Source organism: Mchenga conophoros, linkage group LG6, assembly GCF_057382185.1.
Source record: "Mchenga conophoros isolate Kocher_MC1m ecotype Shallow Benthic linkage group LG6, M_conophoros_male_GT1.1, whole genome shotgun sequence".
NCBI classification, from domain to species: domain Eukaryota; kingdom Metazoa; phylum Chordata; class Actinopteri; order Cichliformes; family Cichlidae; genus Mchenga; species Mchenga conophoros.
Genome location: NC_140531.1, coordinates 23,212,890 through 23,233,965, shown reverse-complemented (window position 1 = coordinate 23,233,965; position 21,076 = coordinate 23,212,890). Strand labels below are relative to the sequence as shown.

The following is a 21,076-nucleotide window of genomic DNA, read 5'->3' as shown; positions in this document are numbered from 1 at the left end:
AAATTAGAGGTCATCCAGGTCTTTATGTCTTTAAGATGTTCCTGCAGTTTAACTAATTGGTGTGTGCTACCTGACTTCCGACTTCATAGATAAACCTGGGTATCATCTGCAAACCAATAAAAATGCATGCTAATGATATTGCCTAAGGCAGGGGTCCCCAATGCCAGTCCCTGCAGGTTTTAGATCTCACCCTGAGTCAACACACCTGAATCACATGATCAGTTCATTACCAGGCCTCTGGAGAACTGCAAGACATGTTGAGAAGGTAATTTATCCATTTAAATCAGCTGTGATGGATCAAGGCCACATCTAAAACCTGCAGGGACACCGGCCCTCGTGGACTGGGATTGGGGACCCCTGGCCTAAGGGATCCATATATAATGTCAGCAGAATCCTAGAACCCTGTGGACTTCCCATTTACATTAACACATTGGGGTTTATTAGATATGATTCAAATCACAGCAGTGCAGTATCTATGGCATGCTCTAATTTCTATAATAAAATATTCTCAACAGTATCAAACACTGCACTGAGGTTTAGCCATACAAGCACAGACATAAATCCACTGTCAGAGGCCAAAAGAAGATCAGTATGAATATTCACTAATAAGCATAAGTTACAACCAAGTTATGCAGAAAAGCATCTCTTAAAACATGTCAAACCTTAAAGCAGATGGGCTATAGCAGCAGAAGACCAACCTGGATGCCATCTCTGTCAACTAAGAACAGGAAATTGAGGCTACACAACAAGTTCACTATAACTGGACCATAGAAAATAAAAAAACATTGCCTGATCTGATAAGTCTCATCCATCCTACCTTTAATCAGTGTTTCAGGCTAGTAGTGGTGTTGTAATGGTGTGGGTTATATTTACTTGGCACATTTTGGGCACCATAGTACCAAGTGATCATCGTTTGAGTACCAGAGCCTACTCGAGCAACAAATAAAGTGGCTAATGAGTGTAAAAGTTAGGCCCTACACAAATCCAAAGAAAACCTTTCAAGGTTGAAAAAGACTTTTAGTTAACAGGTAGATACTAAAATAACTACTCATATATAATGGTTTGAATTTCTAATATCTAAATGTCACTGAACAATTGGCACTCAGAAACACAGCTTGAATCTTATCACAGCATCTTTTCAGCTCCTCAGAAATCCTGCAATTTCAGGTTTAAAGAGACCTTTTTTTAACCTGTGGTCTATTGCAGAATAAAAGAGAAGAAACTTTCAGTCTAATTGTAAAGAAGATGAATTGGAGATTTGACATTCACGTTTATTATGTTGCTTCAAAAGGAAACCTGACCATGAACAAGACATCAATACTAATGTGAAAGCCTGTGTGGGCCTGTGCTTTTGTTCATGAGATGGGCACCACATTCACATAGTCTTCCACCATCTCAAACATAAAGTGATGGGGCCCACTACGTCGAGCCACCTCTCCGGCAGTCTCCCCGCTGCTGCTGCGGAGCCCCGGCTTCAGATGGCGCTGAGAGAGCAGCAGCTCTAAGGTGTGTCTGGAGTCTGTTTTTGAGAAGCTTGTGTATGAAGCAGCGAGATGTAATGGTGTGAGTCCACCGTTGGTCTGGGCGTTCAGTTCCGCTCCGTGCTGCAGGAGACAACTCGCCACAGAAACGCGGCTCCAGCGGCAAGCGCTGTGAAGGGGAGTCCAGCCGTCGATGGTGCGGGGGTTGACCTTAGAGCCGCCGGCAAGCAGAGCACAGACGACTTCGATGTGACCGCTGTATGCTGCACGGTGCAGGGGAGTGTAACCATCTTCATCACAGCAGTGCACCAGCGAAGGATCAGCAGCTAACAAACTGTGGACTGTGGCAAGCTGAAAGAAAACCACATAAAGTGATTGTAAGAAAACCTTTCATTTGAGCTGCTCTTTCTCAAATAAAACTTCATTTCTGCAACATTGATCACAAGGTCGGCTCCATTTGTGCTTCATGCAAACTTTAAATAGTCACATAAGCACCTTCGTTTATTTTTTACTTTGCGGTAAAGGCACCAAAAGCTGTCAAAGGACCTGATGCAGCAGTTTGATTTTCAGACTTTCTGATACCTCTTCAGCAAAGCTTCGGTTTAACCAACAAACTGATACCAATAACGTAGGCTAACAAAGAAAAAAGGTCAAAAGGAACACTCTGCAAACACTTGTCAACTAGTCTCTGAGCAGTGGAGAAACTTTAATATAAACTGGAAACGTAGACTGTTCAGCTTCAAAGTAAAGGTTACCCATATGGAAAAGATATATACAGTATAAATCTTATAAAGTTTGTATCTGTCTTGTGTGAAACTTGTATGAAAAGCATATAAGAGTGAAAACAGATATAAGATCCCTTGAAAAAGTATATAATGAAACTTGTATGTTTTGGATACTTACTAAAACAATGTATAAAAGTAATTAGAAAGTGGCCACTTTCATGAGTAATCACATATAAGTTTTTACTATTTCTTTTCCATATGGGTATGCCTCACCACTGTAACTACAGACAGACAAAAGATTAATGTAGTTACTGTGATGTCACCAATTTTTAAACCTTAAGATAAGCATATTTGCAGTTGCCATTTTGATTTACTTCAGTTCCATTTAAGTGTTTTTTCACCGTATACCTATTTTAACTACTGACTTCCAGCAACCGGTTGGCAATAAACAGTCTTTCCTTGCAGCTGGTGGTTATCAGGGAGTTACCAACCTCCTGCTATGCCTGAGTAACTGGGGCCCAAGTCCAACTGCTAAATACAGCGCAATGCACAAATTATGATTTAAAGACAGTAATGTCAGACTGAAAATCACCCTGCAGGAGGAAGAACTGCTGTTTAAATTATATTCACACATGCACTGTAGCCCCGGATCAGGCGTCAAAAGATCTTCTCCCTGCCAGCTTCCTTGTACAAAGTCAGTGCAAGGTCAAACTGAGAACACAGAAGGCAAAAGCTCTGGGAATTTACAGCAAATGAGTGGGTGCTGCGCATCCTGCCTCCTACATGCTCTACCCAGCTTCTTAGCTCCAAAGTTAAGCTGACTTGTTCCAGAGGTGAGAACAATGAGAACACATCTGATGAAAATCTCCTGCTGTGGGCTACATGTACAAAAAGGAAACTCTGGACAGCTCCATGAAATTATTCTCCTGACATTATCAGGACATTATCAGGACTTACTGTCTGGAAACTGCTCAGCTGAATTCTTCTACTCACTTAATCAAGACAAAAATCAAGAAAATTTGTCATGACTCCAAATAACTTTGAATTATTTGGGAATTTATTCCACGCACGAATCTTTTTCAATTATGGTGTGTTGAGGGAAACTGCTGGATGTGACAGTGTTATAATGCAAATAATGAACTTTGATTAAATTAGGCTGACGCAAGTTTAATTATCTGCAAGTGTATATTGTTTTTCATTCAGCTTTTGTGCTTTGTCTTTTTCGGGAGTTCAGGCTGTATTAAATGCAGCTGTGTTTCTGTGCTGCTTCCTGCCTCATGGTGTAGAAAGTCATGAGATTTTTTATTCCTCGGTGGAACTTCTGCAATTCTTGACATTTAATATTGAATTTACCACAAGTCTCAGACAGCAGGTTACTCATACAGCTATACTGGTGCATTAGTATATAGTTCTATCATTTTTAATCTAGACGGTCACTTTGTAAACTCTGTGTTTTGTTTTTATTTTTTATATAACTGGGGAAAAGGTATTGATGCCTTCTGAGTATTAAAATTTGAAATTCAAATATAATCACTGCTGCCTGTGAAATATTTACAACTAATTCACGAGTTCCCATTTGTGGTTAGAGAGCCATGTGTAATTTTAACTAGAAGAAATAATCATTAAAAAAAAAAATCAACATTCAAGACTATTTATTTACACTATTTAACCTTCTCAAGTGGAAACAACTTAAAGGATACCACAAACCATCCTGTGTGTGGTCAACGTCTCCGTGGGATTAGAACAAAAATCTGCCAAAATAAAGGATGCATATGATGAAACTGTGCTTTTATCTTTGTATTTATCCTTAAAGGTGAAGTGTAAAAATAAAGTGAATATACGAAGCTGATTAGTTTTGCCATTGCTCTACCCTCACACTTGGATGATGTCCAGCTTCAGCCAGTAGGAATTTTATGCAGTTACGATTAGTTGCTGCTTAGATCTCGCAGCAGGCCAGAGATCTGTCGGGGGAAAATATTTGTTTGACAAACATTTGACTTTAATGGAGTGACTTTAATTTGTGTCCCTAAATGCTGTAATTACTATTTATTCAGCTCTGCTTCTATCCTGAGATGAAGACTCAAAGGTCATGACTGGTTTGAAATTCATAAAGCATCAGCTTGTGCTGTGATTTTTTCCCCAGTGTGTGCCCCCAGCACTTTAATTCAAACTTGAATAAATAGTGTCTAGTAATTGACCAAGAGGGATGCTTGGCTGAGAAATTGCAGTAAATAGACGTGGCAGTCAGTGTATCCTGAACTAAAATTTAGGGGAGACATCAGCAACAGCAAAGACCGGCGGCTCGATACCTTCAGTTTTCATTTCCCAGTGACCTTTAAAATAAAAAAGCTCATGCTTTAAAATAACATAGGTTTCCAGAGGAGTAGTTTTACTGTCAACAAATAGTCAGCAGCAGATGCTACATTGGATAACTCAGTATCTTACAGAGAAAACCAGCGACAAAGAAGGAAAAAGAACAGACTGATCCGCTCGCAGCTGCTGACTGCAAAGAGGAAGATGATGGGGAAGAGGGCAGGAGTGTGTGAGGGGGAAGCAAAGTGCTGCTTTTAAGATGACAGCAAAATGTATTTTTGTGGTATTATGTTGAGACCACTGAAAGCTGCTGTCGCCATTTTCACGACAGGAAAAAGTCATTTGCAGAAGAAGCTGTACTGCGACAGCCGTTTAATCTCGGTACAATAATAGTGTTAACTCGTTTCCTGGTCACTTCTGAGACTGCAGCGTATTTAGGTGAACTTTGTATAAGTTTGGTATCTTTAGTTAAGTAAAGGTCATCTACAGAGAGTTGGGATCAAAACGGGTAAAATTCATCTTAAACTACCAAAAAAAAAACCTACAGTAGTTGACAAAAGTGAGCTAAACTGCAGCAGCACAAGATGTTCATGTTGATAGATGGTTAAAAAAAACTGGATGCCCAAAGGATGAAAATCAAACCATGTTTCAGTTTAAAGACCTGAATGACTGATGATACCGTTTGTGCTGCAACAGATGGAAGAAAAACTCAAAGTTTAACTATTCAGGCTACAATATAAACGAGGATATTATCTCCTTACTTTGGGTTCTACTGTAGTTCACGTGAAGAAGGAAGGAAATGAGAAGCAAAACAACTAAACTTTTCTTTTCTTTTTCTTTTTTTTTTTAAACGCTGCAAAAACGAAGATTAAGCCAGAAGGGAATTGGTACCAGTTGGCACCAGGAAAAACTGGCACTTTGTTTCAATAGATTCACACTTCAAATTAGATAGCCTGTCAGCAGTGACAGTAGCTCACTGTAAAACAAGGATGGAAAAGATTTTTCCCCATACATAATATCATTTTCACAAATTTCCTTGAAATAATAATATTATTTTAAAGCTCTACCGCTCACCCCTAATCTGAAAACAAAACTGGACTTACGCGATTGTTTTCTGCCGCCCACAGAATGAGCTCGTTGGGTTCATCTTTGAGAGCTTCCTCCTTTTCCAGATACCACTCCTCACTGTGCTCCCTCTCCTCTGGCTCTTCTTCATCGTCCTTGCTTCCGGTCCACACGCTGCCAGACCCTCGGGGGATCAGGTGTCCGTGTGTGTCGAGAAGCTCGAGCTGGTTAAAATCTTCTGGAAACTCCATCAGTCGCTGCTTTGGACAGAGAAGACACGTCAGAGTTATTAGTTTGTTCCTCGTGTTAAGGTTGAAGTAGACACAAACACCAGTGAGCCACCCAAAGAACCAATTAATTTCTACCTAGTGTTTGTGTAAGATATGATCTACCAGATCTTTAAAATGTAAGTGTGCAACGACCTAAAGCCTTGTGGCTCATTTATTTCCCCCAGTTCTTTATAGACCGCATTGGATAAAAAATGTCCAGCATCATTAGGATTACAGAAACATATCCAGCTGCCGGGCTCGGGCTACCTCACTGCTGACAAACAGTCATTATAGAAGAATCTGGCATGCACAGATGGTTTCATAATTATTTTTGGTCTGTTGCTTCTTAAATTTGATATTCGCACCTTTAAGAGTAGACAAACAATAAGCCATCACATCTGTTGTTCCCGTCAGATTCTTTCTTAGCTGCGGCACTGACACAATGAGGGAATTAATGAGTAGAAAAATAATTAAAACCTATTTTGGTAACTGGAAAATGTCAAATATAGACCTTTCAAGTTTCTCAAATGTGAGCTGTCATTCCATTATTCCTAGTTTGCAATATCAGAATGGTTAATTGACTGGCAGACTTTACAACAGAAACCATTTTATCGTCATTTTTGTTATGATCAGACATTCTCGCATCAGGTTTTTAGCTATTTTTTTTTTTCCTTTCTCCCTTTTATGTCAGTCTAAATTAAATCTCTCGGGTAGGACAAAGCTGACTACTCTCAGTGGCTAAAAAATAATTAACTGAAAAATTACTGAAAGGGAAGTGATGAAAATTATAATTGTATCAAAGTAAAAACAATGTTTAATTTTACATGGTGTGAATCGAAAAACTTTAAGTGATTGCTGCTTATTAAAATAGGGTTAGGACAATAAATCGGATGAGTTTGGGTGACTCAGGATGTTAGAGCACAACCCTGGTTTGACAGTGCAACTGTTGTGGGTGGACTCTCAGTGCAGAATACTGTAAATGTCAGAACAAAAACAAACATGCTCCTGTTCAGGGGGCTTATCTTCAGGCTTTGATGTTGGGAACTTCTGTTTGGTCACCCGGTTGTCGAGTGAGGCTCCGCTCTCATCATTAGTGACACTCAGGATTGAGGAGAGTGAAAGGGATTTCCAGAAAACTGCACTGGAAACGGTCCAGAGGTGCAGAGAAAGGTGACTTTAAGAGGCATCAGGTGTGGTTTTTTTGACTAGGTCACTCCAAACATTTTTGTTTTGGAGCCGTTAAGAAGTGGACTGCAAATCTTTTTCCTGCTGCAGGACTCAAATGTGTTCAAGCTTCAGGGCATGAATGTCAGACATTCTCCTTCAGAATTTTCTGGTAGAAAGCAGAATTCATGGTTGCATCAGTTACGACAAGTCATCCTGATCCTGAAGCCGCAAAGCAGCCCCAGACCATTACACTACCACCACGATGCTTGACTGTTGCTACGATGCTCTTTTTATGAAACCTTTGACTCAGTCCATGGAATATTTTCCCAAAAGTCTAAGGCATCATCAAGATGTTTTTGGGCGAATGTGAGACAAGTCGTCGTGTTCCTTTTGGTCAGCAGTGGTTTTTGCCTGTTTGTTGTTTTGCAACCTCCTGGATAAGTCGTTGATGTGTTCTTGGAGGAATTTTGGTAAGCTGGCCACTCCTGGAAAAGTTCAGTGGTGAAGCTGGTCATTTCTAGACAGTGCCTCTCACAGCAGTTTGCTGGAGTCCAAAACCTTGGAAATATCTGTGTAATAATTTCCAGACTGATAGATGAGAAATTGTTTCTCAGGAGTTCTCGACTTTCTTTAGATTGTGGCATGATGTGTTGCTTTTAGAGATCTTTAAATCTACTTCACTTTGAAAAACAGGTTCTATTTACATATTTCATAATTGAAGAGGTCCAACAGTAACCAGGTCTTTGCATGGCTAGCTTTCCAAAAAAATGTGATTAATGGCTTTGAATTTGTGACTTAACAAGGTGGGGAATTACATTTTGACAGTGGCCGGTGCGGTTTTTATAACTTTTGCCCTTAATAAATGAAATCACCACTTACATACTGCATTTTGTATTTACTCGGGTTACCTTTGTATAGTATTAAAATTTGCTCATCGTTTCACTTGACTGTAAATGCTAAAGAAAAAAAGCCTTGTTAACCTGACTCATGTGCATTAAAAATTTATTATCTTCATCAATGCTTCTTCAGCATTAAGTCTTTATTCATGCTCAAATGTAAAGCAAAAATAATGTAGGGTTTAGAACTGGAGCTGTAATGCAACTCAATGAAAATAAAACATCTTTAAGGGGTCCTAAATGACCTGACAACGACCCTATTCCTTGAGAAATGTTCACTTAAAAATGAACATGACAACTTTATTAGGAGACCTCCAAAGGTTGATTCTGTTCATCTGGACGGAGCGTTTTCAGTGGGAGAAACGTTTCGTCACTCATCCAAGTGACTATGAGTGAAACAAAGGCGTTAGATTAATTTTACAAGTAGTTCACGACATTTAATTCACACTTACACACCTGAAACTGTTCCGCCAGATGCCGTTGTTGACGTTCCGCACCGTGACGTATGGTGGCCGTGTTTTGACGTCCACTATCTGTGAAGCACCGCTCACAGACACGAGTGTAACTGCTCTAACTGCTAGCATAGAAAAGCAAAGCGAAGTACGTTTCACCTCGTCCACACAAAAACACGCTGCAGTGAAGACAAGCGGGATATGTAGTTCTTCGCCTAGTTAGCGCCAAGCAGACACGCCATTGAAAGACTCCATTACCCACAAACGCTCGCGGAGGGTTACTTCTTCTTTTATTCGACATCTGGTAGTAAAACTGCTGCTTCCGTCTGGCAGAACAATTGGTGCCGGTCTTATAAATACAGATTTATTAAACAGTTAGTAGTGAACACGGAGGAAGTGTCGAACATACCGATATCGATACTTTTAAACTTAAAAAGGTAGCTAATGTAGGGGAGAGCAGTGTGCCATGGTTTATGAGATGAATTATGATTAGTTTGCAAATTCTGATCACTAAAGTATGGAACGCCAGGACTGCCATAATGAATTAATTAAATACACCATTAAATAATTAATTAAATGTGGCAATAATTAATTAAAATTGGAATTAATTAATTAAATAAATAGTTATGACACATGTAATTAATTAATTATTGACACATTTAATTAATTATTTATGTATTTCACATTTTAATTAATTATTGACACATGTAATTAATTAATTATTGACACATTTAATTAATTATTTATGTATTTCACATTTTAATTAATTATTGACACATGTAATTAATTATTGACACATTTAATTAATTATTTAATGATATATTTATTTATTTCATTTTGGCAGTCCTGACGCCTGGCTCTCGTCATGAAATAATTTTATCTGTCAGCCTCACCCATCAAACTCAGGGGGCGGGGTTAACGCTGCCCATGCAGCTTCTCTAACATTTGATTGGTTGCCGTGCAAAGTAAGTCAAAACAGGTCGATCCTAGAAAATCGATTGCTTGTGTAGACTTGGGGCAGCCAGTTATCCCAGAATGCAGATCAAATCACAAGCAGCAATGGTGGTGGTGTAGTTTTAAAATACCCCGTTTTTCTGTCACCAGCTACACTTTTAACAGTGTTTTAGCCGCGAATGTCGCGACGTATGTCTGGTCAGGTTGTCAACATAGAACATGTTTGCAAAAGTGCTCAGATGTTTTCAGAGATTTCACTAGCTCTGCTAACAGTTAGCATGCAGAGTGCACCGAGGGGGTTACGTTAACCGGTTTGTTTACATATTCCACTCTCCGTGTTCCACATGTTGCATTCGCAGATTCTCATTTTCACCGAACGATCGTCTCTTTCCGCCTGGTCTTGTGTCTCTGTGCTTCTGTAACATAAAGAACGAGCTGACATTTTTCTCACGAAACCAGCGATCAGCTCAACAGATCCTCAGTTTACCTGCATGCATCCTCCTCCTCATCTGTCAGCTGTTTAACACCTGCTGCTAATTCAAGAAACACGCCTAGTTACCTGGTGATAGTCACAGTTTAACTGGGCAGCCGGTGCTCGATATAAAGCAATGTCAGCGCATTTTTCTGCACAAGATAAGTAAATATAGTGTTTTCCCCGAGCGCAGAGCTGCTGGAGCTCGTTTCCTTACAGAGCACTTTATAGGCGAACAGCTTTATCAGCGGCTGATGTCCAATCACCGGCACACAGCTTTGAAACCTCAGCTGAGTTTTAGCTCTCAGTGGTTAAACGCTGGACTTCATTCACTCAGGTTCTGTCTGTCGGGTCACGTTTACTTCGCTGTTTTATTTACAACTGAGCAAATCGGTTTGGCTGAGGTTAAAGTTACGTTTCATAACTGCATAGTTTCACAGACGTTTAATGGTTCACTGGCACATGTGTTAGACTGAACTATCATCTAAATATCATCTGTTTTTTAATAGTTATTCAACTGTATTCTAAGCACCAGCTGTCTGTTAGAATGTGATTTTTTTTCTCTCTCTGTTGGCAGAGGTATAAAAATGCGCAGGAAAATCTGACGTGCATGGCGAACTTCACCGACGATATTTAGGGAGGAATAAACACACATCAAACATAAATGAACCATTTGTCTGTCTCCATAATTGAGAGAATTTTCTCTTCTTATGTCAACACTCTCTCTCTTTTTTTTTTCTTTTTTTTTGCTTTTTCGGTCATGTTATGTTTACCTGTCAAAGGCTTGTTACAAACTATGAAACACATTGTGCAGACTTCTGGATGTTAGAAGAAAACTAATACTGCTCATGAATGAGACTAAAGGCAGGAAGGTGTCCTTTAAAACTAAACATGTTAATAGGACCTCCCTATTTATATCATAGTTTATGATATAGCATGTGTATTTCAGTAATAGCCTGCTGAGGCCACTATACGTGCTGGCCTCATATGAAATGTGAAGGCAGACTGAGTCTATGTTTGACGTTTGTTTATATCTAATCTTCCTTTTCAAACATTTAAACAGCAGCGAGTCTGCAGCTGAGGGAATACAAATTCAAATTGTCGGAACAGGTTTGCTCGTTTCTTGGATTCATTTGGTGATTTATTAAATGTATAACTGTTATTCTAATCTGCTGCTGAGTCTCTTACACTTTTCTTTATGCTGTATATTTTCACGTCTCTGGAATAGTTGGCAGTTAGATAGTCAGCTGGGAAACTTTGTGTTAACTCATGGAGCTGAGGATATCGTGGATATGCTGACCTCGCTGCGTGGTGTACAGAGCGAGGTCAGCATGATTAATATTCACAATAAAAATATTAGCCGAACATCATGAAGTCTGTATATGTTTCATAGTGTCGAACAACCTTTGTACAGTTAAAGCCAGCAGTTACTACATGACGGAAACACCAACGTTATCTCTTTTATGTGTTTATACACAGGTCACGCTGATTACTGAACAAAAACCCAAAGATCAGATGTTAAACAGATTTATTTGCTCTCTCTCCTCCTTAAACATGTTTTTAATGTTAGTTATAATTCAGAATTGGCGACTGAAACACGTAGGACACATAAGAACATCAGGAAATAAAACATCGATAAATATAACCTCAGTAAAAGAAGTCAGCGGGGGTTACTACAGCTGTGTACCGGGGCCTGCGCTTTGTCGGTGGGATTGCTTGCGAGGCGAGCGGGTCTATCCCACGCTTTGCCGTGAGACTGGGCAGACATCTCCGAAATCATCGAAACACTTTTGCAAAGAGGCTGTATCTTGACAAACCGACCAGACACATGAAGATTAAACCACTACATTCTCGGCTAAAAAAATATTAAAACGGTATTTGGTAACACACAAACAGGGTTTTTCAAAGCTCAGTTCTGTTAGCTTCCACATGCCGGTTGTTGTGTGCTAGAAACAATGGCCACCAGGCCTAAGCAATGGTTTTGACTCGATCAGCGTTAACCCCGCCCCCTGAGTTTGATGGGTGAGGCTGACAGATAAAATTATTTCATGATGAGAGCCAGGCGTCAGGACTGCCAAAATGAAATAAATAAATATATCATTAAATAATTAATTAAATGTGTCAATAATTAATTACATGTGTCAATAATTAATTAAAATGTGAAATACATAAATAATTAATTAAATGTGTCAATAATTAATTAATTAAATGTGTCAATAATTAATTAAAATGTGAAATACATAAATAATTAATTAAATGTGTCAATAATTAATTAATTACATGTGTCATAACTATTTATTTAATTAATTAATTCCAATTTTAATTAATTATTGCCACATTTAATTAATTATTTAATGGTGTATTTAATTAATTCATTATGGCAGTCCTGGCGTTCCATACTAAAGCACTGTGAGTTTTAGTTTTCACAATAATTTCCTAATAAAAACAAACCTGCTTTTGATTTATTTTGAAAATATATTTTATGGCAGTCATCTAAAAAAAATTTTTTTTAAACACAATTTAGTGGGCTACATACCAAACTTAGAGGATAGAAATAAAGTATTGATCCAGTTGTGCTGGCACTGATCAATACCAGCATTTGTATCTATAGTGTAGAGTGATCGGATTGAGCCGCCTGACATCTTTGTGTTTCTTTAAAAGGAGTGAGACTTTCTGGTAATCTTTTAAAGTGATCTTGAACAATAGTTCTCCAGGCTTTCTGAAGGCTTTTGGAAGTTTTTCTTTGGACACTGGCTGCTTTTTCCACTCATTTTCAGTCCAGTCCTTTTACGTGAACTTTTTCATAGGAGTGTTTTAACACGGACCTGTGAACCATTCAAACATAAAAATGCACCTGATTAAAGGGGTCAACTGGTGTTGTGTCCAGTAGCGGTTTTTGATACGGTTTGATACGGTTACCTTGTGGGGGGCGGCATCACGGGCATCGGCAAAAATTTTTTAAAAAAAAGAATGCTCGTAGCCTACTCATGCTGCCCCAACGTCATGCCAGCGCATATTGGGAATGGTATAGGCACCAATTGGTTTTCTATCGCCTATTTGCTGGGAGTAAGGGTGCCCTCCGTTTGCGAGGTGCGCCTGCTGCTTGCGGCACAGGGAGGAGAGGTCGGGGCAGCGGGGGATTCTCTGGCTGGCTGGAGTGGCATCTAATAACCAACTCGCAAAATAAAACAAAATAAAAACAAACCAACAAACACGAAAACACCAGATATTATGATACAGACTTATAATTTGCACCGATGTTTTTTCGAAATTCTATACGCGAAAAGTGAGCGCGAGAGCCCTCAGTGCGCCTGCTCGCTGCCGAAGTCAAAGTCATCTCCGCTACATACAGTCCAGCATAAACGAGGCGACGAGGCTCCAGTTACAGCAGTGCAAGTAAACAAACAATAAATATAAGAAGAGTAAGAAAATAAATATACACTTTAGGACCAGGGGTAAAGGGATCAATAACAATTCAAAATTTATAATTTACAGTTTGATGATTTAAAGTCTCACACACAAACAATCGAAAGGGGAGGGGGCCGGCTGCTTCCAAATAGAGCACATTTCATTCATAATCTTGTAAATCCAAGCCCATTATGTATTCATGATTTGGATCCTAGGTTGTGCGAAATCCCAGAAATAAGGGAGGGAGTTTTCGCCCAGGGCGCCAAACAGGCTAGGACCGTCACTGGTTGTGTCTGTATAAAACGGACAACTTAGTTTTAAGTTGTGGGAAAAAAATAATCATTTGTTCTAGTTTCTTTGGTTGGATCCATGAGAAATGTCAAAGTAAACATAATTTGACAGGCATGAAATTTTATTTTTGCACCAACAAGGTGATTCCCAAGACCTGTTAACTGAAAACTTGACATATCATGTGCAAGGTGTCCTAAAAAAAGTTGAGGAAATTGGACAAAGTGGAGGACAAAAGAAAAAGTGGCAGGTCTAACAAAGTATCTACACCAGATGAACAGTATCTGAAAGTCATGTCTTTCACAATGAGTAAAAAATTCAGAAAAAAATCTGACACAGACCCTGAGAGATGCATCTGGCCCTTCAGCTAATCAGTCTAATCATCAGAAATGGTCTCAGTGGACGTGGTATCAAGGTGGTGGCTGTCAAGAAGCCATTCGTAATGAAAGGAAAAAGAAAGAAAAGGCTAAGGTTTCTTAAATCAGTGGTCCCCAACCCCCGGGCCATGGCCCGGTACCGGTCCGTGAGTTGTTTGGTACCGGGCCGTGAGAGTTGAGGTTTGGCGTGAAATTTATGGTTTTCAGGGTTTTTATTGATTTTTAGAGTTATTTAAAAAAAAATCACATTTATCATTAACTCTTTTTCTCTGGGTCTTTTCCCATGTGTTATGAATAAATCTTTTTTTTGTTACCAGCACTGGTTTTATTTTAACGTATTTATCCGTGACACCTTAAAGGTCGCGACAGGGCGCAAAAAAGGTTGGGGGCCACTGTGTTAAATTATACAAGAACCAAACTAAAAATCACTAGCAACAGGTCTGATGGAGTGATGAATCTAAATTTGAAACATTTGTTTTAAGTCTTTTGAGTGAGTATGTAAGGAGAGGGTGAGGAGAGGTACAAAAGTGAGAGTCTACAGCCAACACAGAAGAGCAACAGTAGAGGCTCTGTCATGGTTTTTTCCCACAACTCAAAACTAAGTTGTCCATTGGCTGCATTTCAGGCAGTATTATTGGAGCTCTCATCAAAATGATGGAATTATGAACACAGAAAAGTACTGTTAGATATTGATCCACCATGTAATACCATCTGGAAAGCATCTGATTAACAGCAGCTTAATTTTTCACAGTGACCCCAAACACACTGCCAATGTAATAATAATAATAATAAAAAATCAATAAAAACATTTCTATCCAGGTATGCAATAAATAATAAACTAACATTGCATAAACTGGCATGTTTTATCCACCACATTTTACACTGAGCTCACGTTAAGTTAAATTAAATTAAATGACTGTGAACTGTAAAATTGCTGTTTTGTAATGAGATGAGATTTTGTTTTGGGTTCGCGGGCACATGATAAGCTGTGCCAAAATGATGTAATTTCCACTTGTGGCCACAGAGGTCGCTGTTATCCCTGAAACACAGTGTACTCCTGCTTTTCATAATACCTGCTGGAATAACTTTAATTTCGAACAGCTATAAATTACGGAGCCCCGCAGGGGACATGGGAGAAAAAAAATTAAGACGGACTTTTGCGAGATCTCGCCTGGAGCCTTTATAGTATTTAAACCTCAGCCAAGGATTAATGTTCAGCAGCTGCCTTGTTATCTCCACAACACTCTCTCCGAGGCAAAGGTTGTTCATCCAGCCATTCTGCAAAAAACAACACATCTTTTGGAGCTCATTTGAAATGTAACGAAATTAAGCCAATCAAAGCAATGTCACAAGAATTTATTCTCATTTTTTGACACATGTCAACACAGCTGGAAAGCTAAAATATAAAAGACTTCTTTTCCACCCTGTTAAAATTTTTCTGAGGGCATTTGCACCGAGAGTCGTGAATCAATCAGATGGCTCATCAGCAAGATAATAGAAATAGGCCTGGGCTCTAACTAGTCAACAGAGTGAGTGCATTAGCAACACTCAGGATGGCATCACCCTGGAATTTTTTTAGACATGAAAATCAAACAAACAAGAAACCTCAGAGTGACAGGTACAAAATATGTGGTTTGCAACACTGCAGGTATTGGTAAGTACATCCACATGCAAAATACTGCATGTGTTTTTCATACTTTTTGCATAGTTTTGATCTAATCATGCAAAAAAGTGTGTGTGGGCAACTGTGCTGACAAATATGTTTTTGCACACACACATATACATATATATATACACACACACACTTTGGCAACCTGCGTTATTGGTGATCTGGTGTTTGCTTGTGCTTCGGCTGGGAAACTTCCACAAAGCGCCGCAGCAGTAGAGGAGATGTCTTTGTGCAGCTGTAATGATGCTGCTGATCCCTTGTTAAAGCAGTATGTTACTGCTTGCCTCTGCTCAAAGCAGAGCCAGAGCAAAAACCCAGACGCTACTGTATGCATTATATGATGACAATGTGCCCTCTGTGCAGCACTTCAGAAATGAGATGTTTACTGACGTTACCCACCATCCTTCAGTTTGCTGAGAGGTCCCTGTAAACACAGGTGAGTCTGTATCCCTTCTCTTGTGACTCTAGTTGAAAATGAGAACTTTAAAAGTTAAAATGCCATTAATTGGGCAAAATAAAAAGAAATTCAACTCTTGATCCTTCCCTCTCACTGGTCCCTCTACCAGGTCTGGTATAAAGAGGAAATAATCCATGTTTTTCAAAGGGTATCAAACATGGCAGATTCACTTCAGAAGGTTGTAAACTGTTGCGTTGCATTTCAGTTAGATAAAATTTGGTCAAGCTACACTTGAGAATCTTTTAGAATAGGTACAATAGCTGTTAGTGACTCACTGGTTGTTATTTATTCTCAGTTTTTTTTTCTGGTTTTCAGGCAGAGGCAGAGTTTATATGTTTTACTCTGGATTTATGATAAGGAAGAGAAAATATTCTAAAACCTGTCTCTTATTCAAGGAACCCAAGGCCACTGATTTTGGCCTTACAGTTTTATAGCTGTTACTGGGTAACATGTCAGGTGTACACATGTTTGCATCCTATATTATATTTATAAAGAGAGAAATCTCACATTCCCCTAATCCCAAATACAGCATATATACAATAATGGCCTTCCTTTTCCATTGAGCAAGTTGCATTTGAGAATGTGAGCATCACATTTTTTAGCATTTTTGCTGAGAGAACCACAAGGCCAGTGCAATTAGTTGGCCAGGGAGATAAACAGTCCGTTCTTGCCAAAACTCACCAGTTCTAACCAAAAACAGATGGATAGAGAAAAAACATGCATAATTTATTTTTGGGTGGGATGTCCCCAAAGAGGATTTTAAAAATTCAGTTTGGCACTGTCATCTTGCTTTTTTTCATGCCACAAGAGAAAGAAGCCCCTTAAAGATGTTGCTCGTGTGACACACTAATGTGTGATCCCATCAGAAGTAGTACTTAAAAGAAAGAGAGATTTGTCACCGAAGTGAACTATGTTTAATGAGGTAGTTGCACCTCCCAGCCTCCGGGTGGCGCATTGTTCAGTGAGACAGAATAGCGAGGTCATAGGTCCTCCTCTCCAATATGGCAGAAGCGAAGCAAAGAGAAACTTCACCAGTTGTCTCTGTCTCATCATTTCCCTGTTTTGCAGGTTTGTAACCGGTAAAACTATAGTAAAACGGTTGTAAAATATTGATAAGAAACATAGCTAAATGTGGGGGTATAACTCAGCGGGTAAACGCTGTTATTGGTTACGTTTTATGAAGTAGAAGGACTGAAAAAATGCCAAAGCCCAGCCAGCCGCGGGCGCCATTTTGGTTTCCTTTCGTCACTTATTTCGGGTCGTTTAGCTGAATAAGCTCCTTGTCGTGTCCTGATTTTGTGAATATGAATGTTAATCTGCTGTTGACAGTGAAGAACGACTGTTTACTGGTTCTGAAAAGTGATTTTGAGAATGTTAAAGCTAAAGCTAAGCCTGCCAGCATACACATGACTCTTTCATGTATTTGTGAGCCACTAAGCTAAATTGGTTTAAGACCAAGCACTGGTATGTTGGTTAAAACAATCAGAATACATAGGTATTTGGGTTAAGAGTTAAAGAGAGGTAAAATGTATTTGAACATGCATTTCATATTGTTTTGAATTGTCATTCAGAGAGAATAACCGAGTAAATGATTTGAAGGTCACTACACGTGAAGTATTCTTGTTTCCCATGTAAAGATCGTGGTATTGCAGCTTGAACACACAGGCGGTTTTACTGTTATTTCTGTTGTATATAGAGAATGGTGATGCTGCAAGTTAAAAATACATGTGATTATATAAATAAATATGGCAGAAGCAAGGCAAAGAGAAACTTCACCAGTCGTCTCTGTCTCATCATTTCCCTGTTTTGCAGGAACATTTAATCTGTTTTACCGGCCCAAACTCTGGGTCGGTTACACTCGGCAGATTTAGTTGGCTTCGTGTAGAGCCAGGTTAGTCTTTCCCCGTGTTTGAAGTAAGATAACAGACGGTTGTTGCCACTTTATATTCAGTGTACATGTTATGGAACAGCTGTGTGCAGGCAGGAAAAGGACCCAAAGTGCAGACTCCAGAGACAGATATGAACTCAAAAAACAGCTTTAATGCTGAACTCAAAGTAACAAACTTCCAAAATACAAACATTAACACAGGCAGGAAGCCCCAAAACACACAGCATGAGTGAGGGTAGATAACAGTAGATTACAACAGGGACACAGAGAAACACAAGGCTTAAATACACAGAGGGAGCAATCAGGGAATGGGTAACAGGAGGGAAACACAGCTGAGGCAAATCAGGCCTAACGAGACAAAGGAAGCAAAACCAGACGCATTTACATGAGACACGGACTTTCAAAGTAAAACAGGAAACATAACACAGAGACGCGAACTTGACAAGGGGATACAGCTGACAGGGGAGACAGAGCAACTAGAGAACACAGAGACATAAACCATAAGACAGAACTCTAACAAAGAAACCGAAGACTAGAAATGATATTAATATAATAAACTCAAAAGCCTGGGTCAACGACCCAGGCATCCTAACAGTACAAATGAGAAAGCAGGAGTGGTAGCCGCCTTCTCTCTTCTCTTTGCCAGAAAATGCATACATTTACCAACACGTTTGAACTGTTATTTTACAAAAACAATGACAGATATTAAAATGGCTATCAGCAAAATTCCAATAAGAAAAAAGCCACTAAGTGAGTCCCTTTGGTCCTTTACTATTAAGGCTCTTCATATATAGATCAAGATGTGATGTTGCAAAGAACCTTTAAAGTAATCAGTAAAGTCTTATTAATGCTCACCTCGGTCTGGTTCACTAAAGCGTTTGATAAAGAGTGAGCATCCTTGAGAGGTACTCACTGTGGTGGAGCTCATGTAATAGTTTTCATTGCCTCTAGTCAGTCACTGTGGTGCAGTCTTACTCTTACCATCCATTCATCCACCCATTTCTGCTGATCCTTTCAGGGTGGCTGGGAGCAGGCAAAGGAGCCTATTCCTGCTGGGTGAGAAGCAGGCTACACCCTGCATAGGATGCCAGTGTGTTGCATAGTTGACACACAGAGACAGATAACCAATTACACATGCATTAATACCCATTTGCAGTCATCAATTAACCTCATTCACTGGATTGGATGAGATTCACCTTGACTTCCTTCCTGGAAGATGTGCTCCAGAATTAGGGAATCAAACTCTTTATTTCCGCTGGGACGGTGGATGATGTGGGTCTTTTGGTTTAATCAGGTTGTGGCCTCATGGATCTGAATCAGATACGACAACTGACACATGCAGCTGTGAAGCCATTATTTTCTACCAGAAAAAGGCGATGGCCCCAACTTTAAGTTTAATTTAAGTACCTTAAGTACCAGGAGATTGACAGGCAGATTGATGCAGCATCTACAGTGATGTGGATGAAGTACTGTACTGATCTGTTGTGCTGAAGAGAGAGCTGAGCGTTATGTTGATCAGTAGAGCCAGTACTCTTCCACATCAAAAGGAGCCAGTTGAAGTGTTTTAGGTATGTTATGCTGTGAGGAAGCCCGGCGGCAGGCCCAGGATATGCTGGAGAGGATACATGTCTTGGCTGGCTTGGAGGTAGGCAGGGAGAGGGAAGTCTGACTCTGTATAAGCTGTAGAAAATGGCTGGATGGAGTTAACCTAACACACATGTCTCTGGACTGTGGGAGGAAGCCTGAGTACTCTGAAATGCAAAGATGCTAGCAGGTGCATTCAAACTCAGGATCTTCCTACTGCGAGGCGACAGCTCTCACTTCCACACTACCACGCTTTTACCACTCTTAAAATATTACACATGCAAGCCATTTGCAGGCTCTCTTTGACCATCATCTTTGATTGAATGTTGATTGAATAAAAATGCTAAGAGCATAATGTTCAATCTAAGTGGATAGTGAAAAAGAACATGCAAATGTTTTGCATAAATAAAAGAAAATGAATGATTGAATTAATAGTGAACATCCTGCCCCATGTCCTCCCATTTTCAACGCTTCCTTTTATCATCATTCATCACATCCACATTAAGATAACAGATATTTGTGGGAATGAATGGACGTGTGAATGAATCTCACGCCACCACTGCTTTTGTATGATTTTTTTTTCACACAAATTATTACTTGTTCACTTGAAATATGACTCAAATGGTGGCTCATAATGCAAATGAATGACGAGTCTGTGACTCCTAAGTAAGCCTAAACCCTGCAATGAATTTTATTATCCACATCATGTTCATATCTGAGACAATCATACCAGATTACAGCATAGCAGCTTTGCAGAACTAATATTTTGCAGCATTTAACGATCAGGCAAACCTTTGAACTAGATGATCGCTTCTGCTTGATGATCAAAATACCTGCAGGCAGACGCTGTGTGGACTGGAAGAGTGGAGCTCAGTTTGCTGAGTGTGGGTTGTGATTGTGTGTCAGCCTTGGTGACTATGCGTCGTCCTCCGCTCCCCTCTTGTGTGGTGTCCCACAGGGCTCAGTTCTAGGCCCCCTCCTCTTCTCTTTATATCTGCTTCCTCTTGGTTCTGTACTGAGAAAGCACGGCATTGCTTTCCACTTTTATGCTGATGACTGTCAGATCTATGTCCCTCTAAAGAAAAAAGGCAGATATCTTACACAGCCATTACTTCAGTGTCTCGATGACATTAAGGCTTGGATGTCTGTTAACTTTTTAAAATTCAATGATAAAAAGACAGAGGTGATGGTTTTTGGTAGCCCCACTGAGACCCCCAATGTATATGTAGATTCCCTGGCACAGTATGTTAAGCCAACTGTCACAAACCTGGGGGTCAAAGTGGACTGTGATCTAAAGTTTGATAATCAAATTAAGGCCGTGGTAAAATCTAGCTTCTTTCACCTCAGGCAGCTGGCAAAAATAAAGCCAATTCTTTCACGGCAGCACTTTGAGACAGTGATCCACGCCTTTGTTAGCACTCGGCTGGATTACTGTAATGCACTTTATATAGGGGTCAGTGCATTATATATTAGTCATCTACAGAGGGTGCAAAATGCCGCAGCTCGTCTTTTAACTGGCACTCGAAAGTTTGAGCACATTTCCCCTGTTTTAGTTTCACTTCACTGGCTGCCCATTTCTTTTAGGATTCATTTTAAAATTATTTTATTTAC

General features: G+C 39.6%; 1 protein-coding gene across 2 annotated transcripts; it reads right to left on the bottom strand.

Moving 5' to 3' along the window:
• Positions 1–1,250: 1,250 nt before the first annotated feature.
• Positions 1,251–8,525, bottom strand: ankrd49 (ankyrin repeat domain 49). 2 transcript variants are annotated; one of them, XM_085276844.1, is made up of 3 exons: positions 8,373–8,525; positions 5,623–5,844; positions 1,251–1,832 (listed from the first exon to the last, which is right to left on the bottom strand). In XM_085276844.1, exons 2-3 carry the CDS (start codon positions 5,833–5,835, stop codon positions 1,356–1,358), a joined length of 690 nt encoding a protein of 229 aa, XP_085132970.1. In that variant the 5' UTR covers positions 5,836–5,844; positions 8,373–8,525; the 3' UTR covers positions 1,251–1,355. The 2 variants fall into 2 exon arrangements, with proteins under 2 accessions (XP_085132970.1, XP_085132971.1); XM_085276845.1 differs by having other exon boundaries at positions 5,623–5,841.
• Between the last annotated feature and the right edge of the window lie 12,551 nt (positions 8,526–21,076).